At 38.5% G+C, this 20,135-nt stretch overlaps 1 protein-coding gene across 2 annotated transcripts; it reads left to right on the forward strand.

The window, feature by feature from the left end:
• The first annotated feature begins 11,438 nt into the window (after positions 1-11,438).
• Positions 11,439-17,685, forward strand: LOC135619395 (cullin-3A-like). Of its 2 annotated transcripts, none has more exons than XM_065121369.1 (3): positions 11,439-11,820; positions 14,946-17,100; positions 17,231-17,685. In XM_065121369.1, the coding sequence occupies exons 1-2, from the start codon at positions 11,660-11,662 to the stop codon at positions 16,984-16,986; spliced, it is 2,202 nt and encodes a 733-aa protein (XP_064977441.1). In that variant the 5' UTR covers positions 11,439-11,659; the 3' UTR covers positions 16,987-17,100; positions 17,231-17,685. The 2 variants fall into 2 exon arrangements, with proteins under 2 accessions (XP_064977441.1, XP_064977440.1); XM_065121368.1 differs by having other exon boundaries at positions 14,946-17,041.
• Positions 17,686-20,135: the final 2,450 nt, after the last annotated feature.

A 20,135-nucleotide genomic window follows, 5' to 3' on the forward strand; every position in this document is an offset into this window, starting at 1 on the left:
TGTTTCATTTGTTATTGATATACTTCGAAATGTTCCATACGCCATTGATATGCTCCGGAACATTTCATATGCCATTGATAAGCTCCGATATATTTCATTTGTTATTGATATGCTCCACAATGTTTCATTTGTTGCTGATATGCTCCAATTACTCTATGCCCCATCTGTTATGAACCAAATATGTATGATTGAAATGACAATTGTGATTCTGCACCTAATGATATTACGTCTATGAATTCGTATATGCTCCAATGACGATTTTCTGAATCATCGAGCAATGTGTTGTATGTTTATAAACTGTGCAGGTTTCATAGATATGAATTTGATAGAATATTTTTCAGTGTCCTCAAATGTTAGTTTGGATCCTGGATTGGTTTGTGTTAAAAATTTTAATATCATGGATATTTTGAGGGGCGTGACAGCACCGCCCAGTCTCGCTCGGAGACTGAGCCCAAGCGGTTGCACCTCCTGGCCGGAGCGGTTGCACCGCCCAGTCTCCCTGGGAGACTTAGCCTGGGCGGTGCTACCTCCTTGCTTGGGCGGTTGCACCTCCCACAGCAACCAGGGTCCGAATGGGTTGATCCATTCGGCCCAATTTGGGTTTTTCAGGGGCCCAATTGCCCCAAGATTAAGCTAATGGGATCACCTCCCATTTCTAACTTAATCATTGTGCTAACTATGATTATTTCCTAAGACAAATTCTGCAGCTTGCTCTAGTGCATCAATCGCTTCTTTCGGCGAGTTTCCGGTGAACTTCCGTCGATCATCCGACGAACCCTCGGTGATGCTCCTGCGGACTTCCGACAAACTCCTGGACTTGCGACGATCCACTTGGCGAGTTCCGACGAGCTTCTTTGGCAAGCTCTTGGACTTCTCGGATTTGTTCCCGCAGAACCTCCAACGACCGTCCGAACTTCCATATAACTCTCGAACTCCCAACGTGATCATTGTCTTGACTCCGGCGCAACTCCTGCTGCATGTCTTTCTTCCATCGTAGTTAATCCTGCACACTCAAAACAAAAACTTCGATCGAGACAATTAATCCTAAGCAACTAACCAAGTTGTCCGGCATGTCATTGGTCCCTCGATGCTTCGTCCGATTCTTTGGCGCATCGTCCTTTCCTGCAGCCTATTGCCCAATCGGCCAGTTGACTCCGCAACTCCGATATCCTTGGCACAATACCCGCTCTTCTTGGTCTGATGCCCGAGTCCACGACCCGAAGCCTTCTGTCGATACGTCGACCGATCCACCGGCCCGACGTCCAATCTTCTGACATGTTCTTCCGGCACAACATGATTTTCCTGCTTTAATTGTCTCATCCAGATCGAAACATCCTGCGTCACTCAAAACGCAGATTAAATCATAAACATATATCAAGTAGTTTCATCATCAAAATACAAGATTCAATAATCTCCCCCTTTTTGATGATGACAACTACTTGATGACGGAGTTAACCTTAACTCCCAGAGTTTAAAACAAACTCCCCCTATCAATATGCCATATTGATAGAAACTCTTAGATTCAAAAATCTAAGCAACATGTCATCATAATCGGAGTTAACCTTAACTCTTAGAGTTTAAACAAACTCCCCCTATCAATATGCCATATTGATAGAAACTCTTGGATTCAAAAATCCAAGCAACATGTCATCATAAACTTATGCATAACATGTCATGTCATCAACATACTTCTCCCCCTTTGTCATCAACAAAAAGGAGAAGTACCACAATCAAGTGTTTGTGATGTAAGTTTACCTCATTGCATGAAAAACATAATATCAAGTTTTATCATCATGCAGTTTTGAAGCCAAAAAATTTAGCAATGTTACATCATGCTTAGAACATTCAAGCTATCAAGTTTTAGATATACAAGTTTTACAGCATACAAGATAGCACATGCAAGCTAGCAATGTTACAACATTTTAGAACTTGCAAGCTAGCAGTTTAGATATGTTCAAGAAGGCAACTCTTGCTTCTTGAAATATGCAAGTTGCAAGCTAGCAAATTTTTGCTTCCTTTGCAGTGTTAGCTTTTGATATCGTAACGCAACCATTTCAAGTGTTTATCAATTGTAGCATTTCATCATATGGCATGATATCAAAGCGTAAAATTACGATACAAGTTCTTGACATCTTAACACATGATGCAGACATGGCATAATGCAAATTTGGCAATCATAGCATCAGTGTTCATAGCATAAATTCATATATTTCTCCCCCTTTGTTATCAACAAAAAGGAGAACGATATAAGCAAATTTTAAGCATAAGTGCTTGTATTTATTTATGTCATAACTAGGTTCATGTCATTTTGCAACAGTGAGTGATAGGATATCAATTATACAAACATCTCAAGGAAAACATGACATGGAGATAACTTTTATTGCTTCTTCCTTTTTATTTGTTATCTTTTTACATGAAGGAGGAAAGCCATATGTGAAGTTCAAATCGATAAGATATTAAAGCACACGTCATTTTTGCAAGGATTAAGATATGTAAGTGAGTGAAATCCGTGTATGTAAAAATATCTTCCTTTTATAAGAGGGAATCATCAAATATGTTTCTCAAAAAATATTTTTCACATGATAAGTGCATTTGATGATTCCATATGTCAAAAATCAATGATGTGAATAAAACTTGATATGACATATGCTTGTTAAGTTCGGAAGAGGATAATGTATCAAGAGAATCCAATTGTTAGGATCAAGAAAATCCGAAAATGAAATTTGACACTTTCATACATTCGGACAAGGTTTTACTAGAGATATTCAATTACAATCATGAAGGTAAAACATACTTATTATCATGGAAATTTTTGTATTCAAGCACATAATTTCCAACATGTAATCATGGCAAGCAATTGTGTAAAATCATTATGGCAATCAAGTGATTTGATCATTCAATCAAAAAAGTCTGAAAAATAATTTTAACAAGTTTAATCATTCGGACATATTTTTGCCATAGTTCTTCAAATATAATCATGAAGATAAGGCATGCTCATCATCATGGTAGTATGATAGCAAGTTTACCATATACAAGCTAGCAAAAAATTTCTACATTTTAAGGCCCGCAAGCTAGCAATTTTGAGATGTTCATGAAAGCAACTCTTGCTTCTTGAAATATAAGTTTTGCTAGATGTGCAAGTTAACTTTTTGCTTTTTGAGATAGGCAAGATAGCATTCCTTGGTGATGTTCAATATAGCTAAGTTCTACATCATGTAAGCTAGTGAATTTTATAACATTTTAGAACATGCAAAATCACCAAAGCATCATAAATTTTAATGATGTGCAAAATTACAAATTTTGCATGATTGCATTTGTGTGTCTTGAGATTTGCAAGATAGCACTTCTTGGTGATGTTCAAGATAGCAATTTCTTCTCTTTTGAGAAGTGCAATTTTTGCTTTCTTCTTGAATTGTGCAAGCTAGCTATCTCCCCCTTTTGTCATTGTCAAAAAGAAGGGAAAAACCCTTTACATCAATTTTTAAATCATGACAAAGGTTAGTATCAATCTCATTTGTGCATCATTATATTTTTCAAATTAAAACATGCACATTTTCAAAACATATAAACTCATTATTATATGCATGATTCCAAATCATCATTCATATTATTTCAATCATTGTTTCACTCATCACTATAGCTTATCATGCATAATATGTAAAACCATCTAACATGATATAAACATTTATTTATTTAAATTTTTTTAAGCATTCATGATACACATCATACATTATCATAATAAAAAGCATATGCATCATTCCAAATCATAAATATTTCAAATCATCATGGTATTAATTTGTCACATTGCATCCTACCATGCATGATCGAAACTTCTCATTTGCATACATCAAAATAAATTCATGAATATCTCATGCATTCATATCATCACTTGAGGAATATTAAAAAGAAATAATTGGGTGATGAGATAAATATTTCACGAATACAAAGAATTACATAAAAATCATATCATGAATACAAGGAATTCAAGTCACAATCATTCAAGAGAAAAATCATCATTCATTTTCAATTCATTCAATTTGATAAATCAAGATCATGATTTTGATAAAACTCATTTCAAATTTAAATCATCAAAATCATTTTTATGGCTCACAAAATTTATAACATAAATAGATTCATGATTTCATTGATAATATATTTTCTCCCTTTTTAAGTGTTTCATTTTAAGTGGTCGATTTCATGTTAGCATGCCTTTTCATTTATGAAAACATGCATCAATTTTTTTTAAAGCCACTGTTATTATCATGAAAACCGATAATCCATAAATATCAAGAATCATCATACATAATTTCAAAAATATATACTCATTAATCATAACTTCAAATTAAACATGATTTCATATACTCAAAATCGAGAAATAACAATGGAAATCAACATAATACACATTATTACTTCTCAACCACATATAGCATGATTTCATAAGGTATTTTTAATCAAAATCATTTTGTTTATCATAAACATGTAATTTTCATGATTATTTTCAAAATTACTAGAATGATAAGCATGATTCCTAATTGTTTGTATTTTCATTATAAAATTATTAAACATGTAATTTTCAAGAAAATTAAATAAAAAAGAAAAATGCTTTATGAAAAGCATCATGTAATTTCAAAGTAAATTAAAGGCATTTTGATTACCTCGGCGTCGAAAGGCATAAAGGCGTAGTTTGCCACCTCGCCTTTGTTGATTTTCTCATCTTCGGAGGAGCTCGATTCATCCAAATTTTTGTTCTTCTTCTTGCGTTCAAAGCAAGTAGTTCCGTTCTTTTTACTTTTTAATTTTTGTTTCATTTGTAGTTTAAGTTCACCATCACTTGAGCTTATGCTCGAGTGGTCTTCAAATGTTTTATGTCCCAAATCCTTCCTGTTCTTTGGAAGGTGGTTCTCAAGTTCTTAATGTGCATTGGATGTCATTTCATATGTGATCAATGAACCAATTAGTTTTTCAAGTGGAAAAATATTTAAATCTTTTGTTTCTTGTAAAGCCGTTACTTTTGAATCCCACTTCTTAGAAAGAGAATGCAAAATCTTGTTCACAAGTTCAGAATTCGAAAAATATTTGCCAAGAGCTCTTAAACCATTGACGACATCCGTAAAACGGGTGTACATGTCACCAATGGTTTCGCTTGGCTTCATTTGAAAAAGCTCGAAATCATGCAGTAAAATATTAACTTTCGAGTCTTTGACTCTACTAGTTCCCTCATGCGTGATCTCAAGAGTGCGCCAAATATCGAAAGCCGTTTCGCACAAAGAAACCCGATTAAACTCATTTTTGTCCAAACCACAAAATAAGGCATTCATTCATAGCCTTTGCATTTAAAGAAAAATGCTTCTTCTCTAAATCCGACCATTCGATCATTGGAAGAGAAGACTTCGAAAAACCGTTTTCGACAAGATTCTAAAGTTCAACATCCATAGAAATAAGAAAGATCCTCATTCGGGTTTTCCAATAGGTGTAGTCCATCCCATTGAACATGGGTGGACGTGTAATAGAATGGCCCTCTTGGTTTCCGGCGTAAGCCATCTCTCTTGGGTTTTAATCCGTTTGAGAGTTAACCCCGCTCTGATACCAATTGTTAGGATCGAGAGCACTAAGAGGGGGGGAGGGTGAATTAGTGTAGTGGAAATTTTTCAACTATTAAAAACGAAAGCTGCGTTCATTCGATAAAAACGATTTCGATGTGAAAGCCGATTCTAAGATTACTTTAACTTGAGATTAAGCGAGATGACGTTAAAGTAGATCTACGAAGGCAGTTTGCAGTTTATGATGGAAAGCAGAATACAAGCGCAAACTGAAATGCGACGTTCGTTCGATAAAAGCCGATTTACGTCTAAACGCAGATTTAGAAAGTTCTGAACTTAGAAACTTATTCGTAAGATCGCAGAAGGCAGTAAACAGTTATGATTGAAATAAAAAAGTAAACATAAACTGAAATATGATGATCGTACGAAAAAAGCCGATTTACGTCTAAACGCAAATTCGGAAAATTCTGAACTTAGAAATTCGTTTGTAAAATCGCAGAAGGCAGTAAGCTCTTGAGAAGTTTGCAGTGAAGGTAAAATTCTCAAAGGAAATGCAAACCGAGATTTAGAGTTGTTCGGTCAATCTTGACCTACTCCACTTTTGGCTTCCTCCACCGATGAGGTCACCGACGTCAACTATAGGCCTTCCTTCAATAGGCGAAGGCCAACCACCCTTTTACAGATTCACTCCTTTTGACGGGCTTAGGAGACAACCCTTACAGAAGTTTTCTCTCCTCTCTTTACAACTCAAACTTTGAAGAACAGAAGGAGGAGAACTTTTGGTCTTTACAACAGTTTTGAGCTCTAAGAATCATAAAAAGATATCAAGATTTCGAGTGTATGTCTGTGTGCTTTCTGTGCTGAATGGGTGGGGTATTTATAGGCCCCAACCCAGTTCAAATTTGGAGCTCAAAACTGTCAATTCCCGAAATTCCGGGATCAGGCGGTTGCACCTCCTGACTGGAGTGGTTGCACCGCTTGGAAGAGCTCGAAGACTGAGCCTCTGGGCGGTGCCACCTCTTGTCAGGGGCGATTGCACCACCTGCCAGAGCTCGAAAACTGAGCTCAGGCGGTTGCACCTCCTGACTGGGGCGGTTGCACCGCCTGCTAGAGCTCGAAGACCGAGCTCAGGCGGTGCTACCTCTTATCAGGAGAGGTTGCACCGCCCAGTCTCGCTCGGAGACTAAGCCCAGGCGGTTGCACCTCCTGGCTGGAGCGATTGCACCGCCCAGTCTCCCTGGGAGACTTAGCCTGGGCGGTGCTACCTCCTTGCTTGGGCGGTTGCACCTCCCACAGCAACCAGGGTCCGAATGGGTTGATCCATTCGGCCCAATTTGGGTTTTTCAAGGGCCCAATTGCCCCAAGATTAAGCTAATGGGATCACCTCCCATTTCTAACTTAATCATTGTGCTAACTACGATTATTTCCTATGACAAATTCTGCAGCTTGCTTCGGTGCGTCAATCGCTTCTTCCGGCGAGTTTCCGGCGAACTTCCGTCGATCATCCGACGAACCCTCGGTGATGCTCCTGCGGACTTCCGACAAACTCCTGGACTTGCGATGATCCACTTGGCGAGTTCCGACGAGCTTCTTTGGCAAGCTCCTGGACTTCTCGGATTTGTTCCCGCAGAACCTCCGACGACCGTTCGAACTTCCGTAGAACTCTCGAACTCCCAACGTGATCATTGTCTTGACTCCGGCGCAACTCCTGCTGCATGTCTTTCTTCCATCGTAGTTAATCTTGCACACTCAAAATAAAAACTTCGATCGAGATAATTAATCCTAAGCAATTAACCAAGTTGTCCGGCATGTCATTGGTCCCTCGATGCTTCGTTTGATTCTTCGGCGCATCGTCCTTTCCTGCAGCCTATTGCCCAATCGGTCAGTTGACTCCGCAACTCCGATATCCTTGGCACAATACCCGCTCTTCTTGGCCCGATGCCCGAGTCCACGACCCGAAGCCTTCTGTCGATACGTCGACCGATCCACCAGCCCGACGTCCAATCTTCTGACATGTTCTTCTGGCACAACATGATTTTCTTGCTTTAATTGTCTCATCCAGATCGTAGCATCCTGCGTCACTCAAAACACAGATTAAATCATAAACATATATCAAGTAGTTTTATCATCAAAATATGAGATTCAAGCAAGATGCAGTTAAAGCGAATCTATAAGGGCAATTTGCAGTTATGATGGAAATCAGAATGTAAGCGCAAACTGAAATATGATATTCGTATGATAAAATTGATTTACGTCTAAACACCGATTCGGAAAATACTGAACTTTAAAATGTGATCGTAAATTAGTAGAAGGCAGTAAGCTATTAAGGAGGTTTGCAGTAAAGATAATATGCTCAAAGTAAATGCAAACCAAAGAGCACCACAATTTTAGAGTGGTTCGATCAATCTTGTCCTACATCCACTTTTGGCTTCCTCCACCGACGAGGTCATCGACGTCCACTAGAGGCCTTCCTTCAATAGGCAAAGGCCAACCACCCTTTTACAGTTTCACTCCTTTTGATGGGCTTAGGAGATAGCCCTTATACACTTTTCTCTCCCCTCTTGAAAGATCAAAACTTGGAAGAAAAGAGGGAGGAGAACTTCTAGACTTTACAACACTTTTGAGCTCTAAAATCACAGAGAAAGATCAAGCTTTCGGTGCCTTTTGGGTTGCCCTTTCATTGCTGAAAGGGTGAGGTATTTATAGGCCCCAACCCAATTTGAATTTCGAGCTCAAAATTGTCATCTCCCGAAATTCCGGGGTCTAGCGGTTGCACCGCCTAACTGGGGAGGTTGCACCACCTGGCAGAGCTCGAAGACTGAGCCTCTAGGTGGTGCCACCTCCTGTCAAGGGCAGTTACACCTCCTGTTAGAGCTCGGAGACCGAGCTCAAGCGGTGCCATCGCCTGACTAGGGCGGTTGCACCTCTGTCAATGGCAGTTGCACCGCCCAACCAGATCTCGGAGATTGAGCCCTGGGCGGTGCCACCGCCGACCCAAGCGGTGCCACCTCTGGCCAAGAAATCTGGGTCCGAATGGGTTGATCAATTCCGCCCAATTTGGGTATGTCAAGGGCCCAATTGCCCTAAGGTTAAGTTAATGAGATCACCTCCCATTTCTAACTTAATCATTGTTCTAACTACGAATTTCTTAAGACATTTACTACAGCTTGCTTCGGGTACATCAATCGCTTCTTTCGACGAGCTTCCGGCAAACATCCGACGAACCTCCGGCGATGCTCCGACAAACTTCCGGCAAACTCCTGGACTTGCGACGATCCACTTGGCAAGTTCCGACGAGCTTCTTTTGGCAAGCTCCTGGACTTCTCGGATTTGTTCCCGTAGAACCTCCGACGACCGTCCGGACTTCCGTCGAGCTCTCGAACTCCCAACGTGATCATAGTCTTGACTCCGGCGCAACTCTTGCTGCATGTCTTACTTTCATCGTAGTTAATCCTACAAATGTAAAACAAAACTTCGATCGAGACAATTAATCCTAAGCAATTAACCAAGTTGTCCTGCATGTCATTGGCCCTTCGACGCTTCGTCTGATTCTTCGGTGCATCATCCTCTCCTGCGGCCTATTGCCCAATCGGCCAGTTGACTCCGCAACTCCGATATCCTTGGCATAATACACATTCTTCTTGGCCCGATGCCCGAGTCCACGACCCGAAGCCTTCTGTCGATACGTCGACCGATCCACCGGCCCGACGTTCAATCTTCTAACATGTTCCTCCGACACAACATGATTTTTCCTGCTTTAATTGTCTCATCCTGATCGGAGTATCCTACGTCACTCAAAACGCAGATTAAAACATAAACACATATCAAGTGGTTTCATCATCAAAATGCGAGATTCAACACTCTTGCCCTGCGCCAAGGCCTTTTGAACCCAACTTCGCCTCCGCATGTTGAGTCGTCTCAGTTTCTCTATCAAATGCTTCTCTAAGGTAAGGTGCATGTGCCTCGAAGCTCTCTTTGTCTTTGGCACCATGTAGGATGAGCCCACTCCATCAGAATGAAGGACCCATGAAACGACATGATCCCACTCTTACCTCTGCAAGAGTTTATCTCCTTGACCTCTATCCAAGGAAAGCTCTGTGTCTCCACTCTATATTCCATCTTCTATGTCGAATCACTTTATGCAGCTTGGGTACTTCGCCAAGTTACACCTAAGTTGCTTCGCTCCTCGTTTTGCATTGAGTTGATGGTGGCTCTCGCGCCCACCATTCCATGGGTCAACCTTTCATTTAGTCTGATTTTTATATTGATTCGAAGTGTGCCTTCATTAGTGTTGCCTTGGATCGCTCCCCCACTTAATCTCGTAATGCATCCGTCAATATATTATCTCAAGCGAGATCATGCGATGACTCCTCGTCGCTTGCTCCGCATGTTGAGCTTTGTGGAGTTGTTTTGAGGTACTTCTCCTCAACATGTGAGGTCCATTGCACATGGTTCTCCCTCTAGGGAGCTGAGACTTATCTCTCATGGATATCTGTCCCGTTAGAGCAACTCCTCTCTTCGCTTCCTTCTCTCTGAAAGTTTCGGAGACCACCATCCCCTTGGACTACTCCGCCTTACTGAACAAACTGTGCATTGTTCTGCCTCCCGCAAACGCACTTGCTAGATTGTGACTCAACATCAATACAATCCTTGCTGCATCCCTCAAGGCCTAGCAACATGCTGAATTTGCTTCACACTTCAGCCTCCTATGGACATATCATTCTCTTGCCGAAGAGAAAGTTTCAATGCTCCATGGCGCCGAGTTTTGGTCGCCTTGGGATGGCCACGAACACTCTATCGTTGGCATACAAGCCTTTGCATGAGTACCGAATTCTTCGAGTTAGCAATTCCCCTCACCTCTATGAGCTTGGCATAACTCTTTCGATCATTAAACAACTCATTCCAACTTACATGGTCTCATTCTTTACCAAGCGCCTCGCTTGCCTTGAGCACCATCAAGTATGGTTGCTAACATTGAGCCATAGCTCAAACTTAGCCATCCCAACCTTTGGGCGCTATGCATTCTTCCCATCTTGCTTGTCCTCGTGGTGCTTCTTGTGCGAAGGGTTGGCCATTCCTCTGAATGTCAATCTCAAATGCCCGCTCCTCTGAGCAACTCTTTTTCCCTACATTTCCATGCCCGCTTCCCCCCAAACGGTCACGCATGCTTGCTGTTCTCAACGTAGCCTGGCCAAGTCTCCCACATTTGCATGCAAAATGTTTCTATGAGTGCTTTTCCTGCTCTGATACCATTTGTCACGGACTTAGCTGGTTTTGCCTAAGTCGTGCGGCACTCTTGCATGTCCGTCCGCAAAGGTCAACCTCCCTGAAACCTCCAATGGTCCCTTAGGACCTACAAAAGAGAAAACGAGTTAGAGAAAACGCCTCACTCGAGATCCATAAGCAAACATTTCAGAAAACACTTCATAACCAATGCAAATTAAAAACAGACTTCACAAACTCTAAACGGTCGCACAATAAAGGATCCAAAATGGTCCATTATGGACCAATAGAAAATAGGACTGCTAAGCCTACTGCTAGCCCTTTACATGCTGTGCAAAGTATGAACAAACCAAAAGACATGGACATACATAAGCATTATGTCAAACACCCCATTTACAATTTTATCCATGACGAAAGGAAGATTTAAATAATAATAAACTCGTATCGTATACATAAAAGTATCAAAATATTTCTAATATTTTTAAATAGTATTAATTATAGTTTTAACTAATAGAAAAAAAATTAATGTGATTAACGATAAGGAGTATGTATAAGATAAATTTTTGGATCACGAGGCATGTGTTAAATCAAAGTTTAGCGGATTAAATATGAAAATTAGTTGGTTTACAGGAATTTTTAGCAATTTTGCCAGTAAATAGACCCGCTTCATTACCTTCCGTCCATTTCCCTCTGCTTTCCTCCACCCCCTTCTCTCTCTTCCCCTCCTAACCCCTCGCCATCTTTCCCGTGAAGCCCTAACTCGCGATCGGAGCGGTGCCGTTCCCGTTTCTGCTTGGTTTCTACGCCGGTGATCGATCGAGTCTGCTGAAGGTGCCGATTCCGTCGCCCGATTTGGAGAAAAGGATCGGTACTTCCGTCCGGCCGCGGCGGCAAGGATGAGCGCCCAGAAGAAGCGCAACTTTAAGATCGAGGCGTTCAAGCACCGGGTCGAGCTCGACCCCAACTACGCCGAGAGGACATGGAGGGTGTTGGAGCACGCGATCCACGAGATTTACAACCACAACGCCAGCGGCCTCTCCTTCGAGGAGCTCTATAGGTGCAACCCATTGCCTCGCTTCTTGATTTTGTTCTTCCCAAGACTTCACTTTCCGTTACTGTACCCCCTTCTGTCTCTTCTCTCGTCAATGACATTGATGTGAGATATTTAAACTGGATGTTCCTCAGATTCATGAGTTAAAGGCATTATAGATATTTCTGTCTTATTTTTCATTCGCAAATTAGAAAGTTCACTTAACGTAATAGAGAACAATAAAAAATTTCTTTGTCCTCAAATTTATCCCACTTAGGTCAATGGCTTTTAGATCGAGATTGGCAAGGGTGTCGAATAATTAATTTATTACTTGGATATGCTAGTCCATGTTAAATGACTGAATTTGTCCAAAAGATTTTTGAGTAAGACAACAGATTTATGGTGACTGCACAATCTAGAATTTCTTACACCTCAATTAATTTATTACTTGGATGCATCCTAGCTCTGACCACAATTAGCTGTTGATTCTGATTCACTGATGTAGCACAGTATTTACTATTTAGCTGAGGATTAGGTTTGGTCAAGTTGAGTCGATCTAGTTTTGGTCTAGTATTTAACACATATTAGGTGCAGCTATAGTTTATGTATTGTTTTGAGCCGTATTAGGTTCTGGTGAATTTTATTTTCTAATTCATGCAGACTTCTAAAGTTATTGTTGGCTGCCATTAGTATCATGCATTTGGATCTTAGTTCACACTATAATAAGAATCTATTTGATTCTTGTCAACTGGTTTTTTTTTTTTGAGCCACTATAGCAGTCCAAGATCTTTATGGCTTTGTTTCTTAAATAACAGAGCTAAGTTCAACTAGGGTCTTCAAGTTCTATGTTCATATCTTGGTTTGGTTGAAAATTGGCCAATCTTAATACATGTTGCTGGACCTTCTTCCAAAGTCTTTTTAAAACTTAGGACATTCTATTCTGATGTTTGGGGTCCATTGGATGGCTGATCGTAGCATGGATGCAGATTGGTAAGTGCTAGGTGATTGCAGTCTAAATTTTCTAAACTAGAATGATTTTGACAGATTTGGATTTTGGAATTTGTTAGTCAGACGTTGATCCAGCTGTAGCACTATATGATAGTTACATGGATAGTTATACTCTGTGGATTTCATGAACAAACTTTCTTATAGAATTGTGTCTTAGGTCAAATGGGAGATCTAAGGTTGTTAATGCTGTACGTTTTCATGGATATATAAAAAGAATGGAATACACATAGGAAAGGTGCTATGGAGCACCATATGAGGTGTGTTCACCATGTCTCATGTGGTTAATGAGCTACAAGAGGGGGCCCCTATCAAGAACCGATTGTGTGAGAAGAGTTCCACCAGTGGGTCTTGAGCATTGCATCAATCAGCTGCATGACAAAAAGTGCCATTTGCCTGGCATAGGTCTTCCTAGCCTTTGGTAAACAAAGTTTGTATCACACATTTGTATTCTACAATCCTTTCATGAAAATACAATCCATTTATGAAAAGCCCAAATCAACAACATTGACAACCATAACCATATCATCAATTGTAGAGCTCTCACATCTTTGCATATGAAATTTCTTTATCTAGGTAAAAAAGAAGCTAATAATTTAGCAAGCACAAGATACCTTACTTCTTGTAGTTTCTAATGAGCGACTTTCGTGTTTCATTGATTATAATGAATCTATGATCTAACATGGCAAATAACTAGACCTATGTCCTCACCTCTATTTCTCTCAATGTTCCAACCAAGACCAAACTAATTGGCATACTTACCGTATCTTGTCCCAGAACATTCCACATTCTAGGTTAATTTAAGTTATATAATTAACAACAGGGATCAAACTATACCTTTTAAGTTTTGATTGCTGGACCTCAAGCCTGAAAATCTCTTCTTTTTTTTTCTTATGGTGAAAAAATACTTTCAAATATAAGCTTTAGATCTTGTATCCTTCATTTTGATTTGTGATATTGTGGTATTGCCACTTATTGATAATGTGTGCTTACTGTTTGTACTTATAATCATTTATTGGGCAAAATCATACATTGTACATGTTTTATGGACTTTGTAACAGTGGATTTTCTATTTTTGTTTTTTCTACTATCATTTAATAGACAAGATGTTTTATTGTTTAACAGTCTTAAACTTGTTTTGTTTCATGGCCCTCATAAATTTCATAAAGTTTTAGCTTCTATTTTCAATTGTGTGTATATACAAGGTTCGTAGATTCTTTCAAATAGTAAGGTTGTCGGGTGTCACTTTTCTTTTCTTTTTTTCTCTTGAGATCGGTATTATACTTTATTCTTAATGTTGATTTCTCGAGTCACATCTTATCATTCTATTTTTTCTGATTTTAGAACTGATCTTTGTCCTTCAAACTTTGGGATATGAAAAATGATGTGGAAATAAGTTACTAAATGATATCTGTGGTCATTTTGACATGTTTGTTGTGTTGCTGATTGAAGTGGATTGCAACTTTTGTTTTGATTTGTTTTCCCCCTTGTACATGTCAATATGACCTGTAAAGCTAGGGAGTAGAGGATGCTCACCATCATGCTGCTGAGACAACTGAAAATCATCACTGTCAATATGACTAGTAAAGCTAGGCTGTTAAGAGGATGCTCACCCTCAAGCTACTGAGCCAACTGAAGATTATAAATCTGCCTTGAATATTTGGATTTTATATGATGGTCTAAATTTCTAGGCATGGATTAGTCTCTATGCTAATTTGTTTAAAGGTGACTGAAGTTCATTCATCTATTCATCAACCATCTCATTGTTAGACTGGCTGAGAGTTTTATAATATTATTCGTTTCTAATCATTTTTGACGTAAGATGCTGTTGGTCTAAGATTAAAATTGCATCTACCATTTCCTTCTGGTGGCAAGAAATCTTGAAAATTCTCATTTTTACATTGACTTATTTGCTGCTGTGGGTGTGAAACACTTATGTTTCTTGGGTAAACCATATTTACTAAAAAGATCATGTTTTCCCTCTGACATCATTTCTTGATTCTGTTTTGGCTATTTTCTGATTTATACATTTGCAAGTATATGAAGTCGATAGAGTTTTTTCTTATTCCATTTTCAAATTGCCTTTCTGATTGCAATTTTTGTGTTAAAACACAAATCTTTGATATTTTAGTTTCTCCTATGGTTAGGAATGCTTACAATATGGTTCTGCACAAGTATGGGGAAAAGCTTTACACTGGACTTGTGAACACTATGACAGGACATCTAAAAGAAATTGCAAGATCAATAGAATCTGCTCAGGGAGGTTTCTTTTTAGAGGAGCTTAATGTAAAATGGGGAGACCACAACAAGGCATTACAGATGATCCGAGACATACTGATGTACATGGATAGGACATTTGTTCACAGTAGTCACAAGACACCTGTTCATGAGCTTGGTCTTAATCTCTGGAGGGATAATATCATCCATTCCAGCAAAATCCAGTCTAGGCTACTGGATATGCTCCTTGACCTCATACATAGGGAGAGAACAGGCGAGGTAATAAATAGAGGGTTGATGAGGAATATAACAAAAATGCTAATGGATCTCGGATCTTCTGTGTATCAAGAAGATTTTGAGAAACCATTTCTAGAGGTCTCAGCTAGCTTTTACAGTGTAGAATCTCAACAACTAATTGAGTGCTGTGATTGTGGTGAGTACCTCAGGAAAGCTGAGAGACGTCTTGGTGAAGAGATAGAGAGGGTCTCACACTACTTAGATGTAAAAAGTGAAGTGAAAATAACTAGTGTCGTGGAGGGAGAGATGATTGCCAACCACATGCAGAGGCTGGTCCACATGGAGAATTCTGGTCTTGTGAGTATGCTTGTAGATGACAAGTATGAAGACTTAAGCAGAATGTACAACTTATTCCGCCGAGTTCCCGATGGGCTTTCAACTATTAAAGATGTGATGACTTCCCACCTTCGAGACACTGGAAAGCAGTTAGTAAGTGACCCTGAGAAATTAAAGGACCCAGTGGACTTTGTACAAAATCTTTTGGATGAGAAGGATAAGTATGATAAGATAATAACCAAAGCATTCAACAATGATAAGACATTCCAGAATGCTTTGAACTCTTCATTTGAATACTTTATTAACCTAAACAACAGGTCTCCTGAATTCATATCACTTTATGTTGATGATAAGCTTCGTAAGGGGCTTAAAGGGGTAAGTGAAGAGGATGTAGAGGTAGTCCTGGACAAAGTGATGATGTTGTTTAGGTACTTGCAGGAGAAGGATGTATTTGAGAAATATTACAAACAACACTTGGCAAAGCGGCTTCTTGCAGGAAAATCTGTTTCTGATGATACAGAGAGGAGTATGATTGTTAAGCTCAAGACAGAATGTGGGTATCAGTTCACCTCTAAATTGGAAGGCATGTTTACAGACATGAAGACTTCCGTAGATACTATGCAAGGATTCTATACTAGTCAGTATTCTGAGATTGGAGATGGCCCCACCCTTGCTGTGCAAGTTCTTACAACTGGTTCATGGCCAACACAGCCTAGTGCACCTTGCAACCTTCCAGCTGAAATTCTTGTCATATGTGAGAAGTTCCGGACATATTATCTTGGGACGCGTACTGGGCGTAGATTGACATGGCAAACAAATATGGGTACAGCTGATATTAAGGCAACCTTTGGCAAGGGCCAGAGGCATGAGCTGAATGTTTCAACTTACCAAATGTGTATTCTTATGCTATTTAACTCTGTGGATCGGTTGACATACGGAGAAATCGAACAGGCCACAGAAATCCCACCTTCTGATCTGAAGCGTTGTCTTCAGTCTCTTGCTTGTGTCAAAGGTAAGAATGTCCTGCGCAAGGAGCCAATGAGCAAGGATATAGCTGAGGATGATGCTTTCTACTTCAATGACAAATTTACAAGCAAGTTTATCAAGGTGAAGATAGGAACTGTGGCAGCACAGAAGGAGTCAGAGCCGGAGAAGCAGGAGACTCGCCAAAGAGTGGAAGAAGATAGAAAACCTCAGATTGAAGCTGCAATTGTGAGGATTATGAAATCCAGAAGGGTATTAGATCATAACACCATTGTTACGGAGGTCACATCACAATTGCAATCTCGCTTCCTGCCAAACCCTGTTGTCATAAAAAAGCGAATTGAGTCTCTCATTGAACGTGAGTTTTTAGAAAGGGATAAAGTGGACAGAAAATTATATCGCTATCTTGCTTGAATGTCATATGACGTTTCCTGTGGATGGAGGTCTTACTCTGATTTCCATATAATTGGTATGCAAGTTCCTGCTCATGTATCCCCATGAAATCTCTTCTCCTATTTCTGCCTTCTGGTATAGTGCCCTTATATTTCAGTCTTGCAAAATCTTCGGAATTCTAATTTATCCTAGATTCATTCTTCTCAATTAAGTCATGTTGTTGTATGTCGGTTCCTTCTATTTTATCTCTATTATATTTGCACAGGTATATTTGGATGATGCAGTTAAGGCTTGAAGCTTATCTTAATGGGGATCATCTGTGAAAAAAGTTGCCAGCAACTTACAAGAGGGAAAGTTGTTTAGATGATGTACTGGGAAAATATTGATCGAAGTCTTGTACTTGAAAGTCTCAGATGCCCCAGAAGTTAAAAGAGTTAGGGAGCAAAAAGAGCCCCAGAATCATGAGGTTCACTGTTCAGTCCACAGATCGAGTAGTAAAGCAATTTGTAGCAGTCTATTCAAGCTCTCTTGATATGTAATTTGTAGCAGTCTATTCAAGCTCTCTTGATATGTTTGGCAAATCCTTTAGTCGAATCTGTCCTTTGTGTGATGCCATTCTACATGGAAGTCCATTCTACATGTTGATCCTGAAATTGCCGAAACTTGCTATGATCAAGCTTAAGTCCAGCGAAAGTGAGGCCCCTTAATTATTTATTTTTAGTGCATGACTGATTGGAAAATTCCTCCCATGTGTTTGCTGATTTGCTAATTTATTTTTCCACCTTTCTCTATTTTTTTAATGGTAAAAGTCTTTATTATCACAACTTGCAACAATGTTTCCAGCAGCAGTGCAGGTTCACTACTTTTTTTCTCTCGATACAGTGACACCATAATTTGATACCCATCCATGTGTGGTCGTTACAAATTTCTGATACCCATCCATGTGTGGTCGTTACAAATTTGTGGCTTGTCACACTCCCTTCTGCCTCCCAACAAGACAGGTTGGTGAGACTGGCAGCCTGTCCTGGGACCGTTAGACAGACAAGTAAAGTAGCTTTGACCAGGGTCCAGTTTCGTTTTAGTTTCGTTTCGGTTCGGTTCGGTTCGAAGTATAATTGAATCGGTCTCAAATCAAATTGAAATCAGTTAGGGCGGTACGATTCTGGTTCCTAGGTTTGAGAAACCGAAACCGTCGGTTCCAAAATTAGTCGTTCAAGAGTCAAACCAGTTCTGGTTCGAATCATCGGTTTGATATTTTTTTTTTTCTTGAAGTAGGGGTTTATCAAACGATCGGTCCAACGGTCCACTCTTGGCCTAACAAGCAAATGATCAATTTATCTCTCTCAATATTCATATAAATGGTTATTTTTAGAAATACTTTGATTATTTCATAAATAAAAATTATAAAAAATAAAAAGATAAATTTGTCTCTTTCAATAATTAAATAATAACTAGTTTTAGGAGCATTTTAGGAAAGAAATATATTCAAAAATCCTATAAATACCTCCTCAAATCGTTAATTCTTTCTCTCACATTTATAAGCACTCGTTAAACATTGTTAAGATCGCTCCATAATTTTGATGTCTTTCGCAAGTCTCATTATGGCAATCCAAAAAAACCAATATATTAACGTCATACATGAGCCAAGGGAAATTGATACGATGGCCAAAGTAAAATTGGACATCTTTTAAGTTTTACTTCAAAAAGTTTGAAATATCGATGACTCATTCTATGTGATATGTAACTATTATGACCATATTTTAAAATTTAAAGAAGGAAAATTATTTTAATCCCATTTTTCATTTTTCTATTGAAAAATTCATGAGGCGTTAGTTATATTAACTTTTATAGAACACTTATCTTTCGATTTTGATGAAAAAGTTAGTTTAAGTTAATTATTGTCAAGAGGTTTTGAATTCATTGCTCAACGAGTTCCTCCAATCACTCATATTCCCACTTTACATAATTTTTATAAAAAAAATGATTTACAAGAAACTTTTGAAGCTTTTGATGATTGTGTTTTTATTTGTACTAATATTTGGAGTGATCACTGATAAATATACTCTAACATAAGAATAATTTATTATTGGATTAACAGTGATTAAATTATACAAAAGTAAATTATTATTTTTAGAGTTTTTGATAAATGGCACACTGTCGATAATATTTATAGAATCATAAAAATAATTTTAGAAGAATATTATTTAATTTTTAAAATTTTTTTTATTGATTTTGACTATGTAGCGACAAATATGGCTTCTATTTTGGAATTTCAAGAAGTATATCAATATGCTTTAGGTGGTATTTTTTTTTATATTAGGTGTGTGTTTGTCATGTTCTAAATTTATGTATATAAGAAGGTTTATGATTTTTTTTTTATTTTCTTACTCCATTTAAGCAAACAATTTCATTCTTATAGGATCATCCACAAGTAATAAAAGAGTGGGCTTAATTTTATAAATTAAATGGTAAAAGATCCAAAAGATTTATTGTGGATGTTTCAACTCAATAGAATTCTTTATAGGAATTGTCTAAATAATCTTTTGAATATTAATAATTATTATATATTTTTATTACAAATAATTTTAGACACATTAATTTATATATAAATAATTATTTACTCGATGACATATTAAAGAATCTTTTATTGTAAAAAAAATTTCTGATAGATGTTTATGTTGAATCTCGAATTAAAGTTTCTAATAGATGTTTATCTTAAAAATTTCTCTTCAAAAATTTGTAAGAGTGTGAACAACTTGTAAAATGTTATAAGAGGGGCATTTGTCCTTCCCCTTCAAAGAGATTTGTTAGTGGAAGTTAGGAGTGAAGAAGGCTTCGCAAGTGGAAGTAGGTCATTTAACCAAACAACTTTAAATTGGCGTGTTCATTGAATGTGTGAGTACTTACCTTTCTACGATCATTATCTACTCGGCAGCAAGTTTTCATTTTTCACTTTACTCAAGTTACTATCAAAACGAAATCTCCTCGTATTTATGAATTTGTTTTTGAACTTACAAGTTTTAATCCGCTACACTAATTCACCCCCCCCCTCTTAGTGCCGCTCCGATCCTAACAATTGGTATCAGAGCCCGGTATTTCTCATTTCGGATTTACACCCGAGAGAAATGGCTCTTCATGGCTTTCAAGAGGGCTTATTGGTTGTTCGTCCA

Source organism: Musa acuminata, chromosome BXJ2-8 (genome assembly GCF_036884655.1).
Source record: "Musa acuminata AAA Group cultivar baxijiao chromosome BXJ2-8, Cavendish_Baxijiao_AAA, whole genome shotgun sequence".
In the NCBI taxonomy this organism is placed as follows: Eukaryota; Viridiplantae; Streptophyta; class Magnoliopsida; order Zingiberales; family Musaceae; genus Musa; species Musa acuminata.

Excerpts from the sequence above, each read along its gene's own strand:
- LOC135619395 (XM_065121369.1), top strand. The coding sequence starts at position 11,660 with ATGAGCGCCCAGAAGAAGCGCAACTTTAAGATCGAGGCGTTCAAGCAC. Across the intron at positions 11,821-14,945 it reads TCCTTCGAGGAGCTCTATAG|GAATGCTTACAATATGGTTC; the intron begins GTGCAACCCATT and ends TCCTATGGTTAG.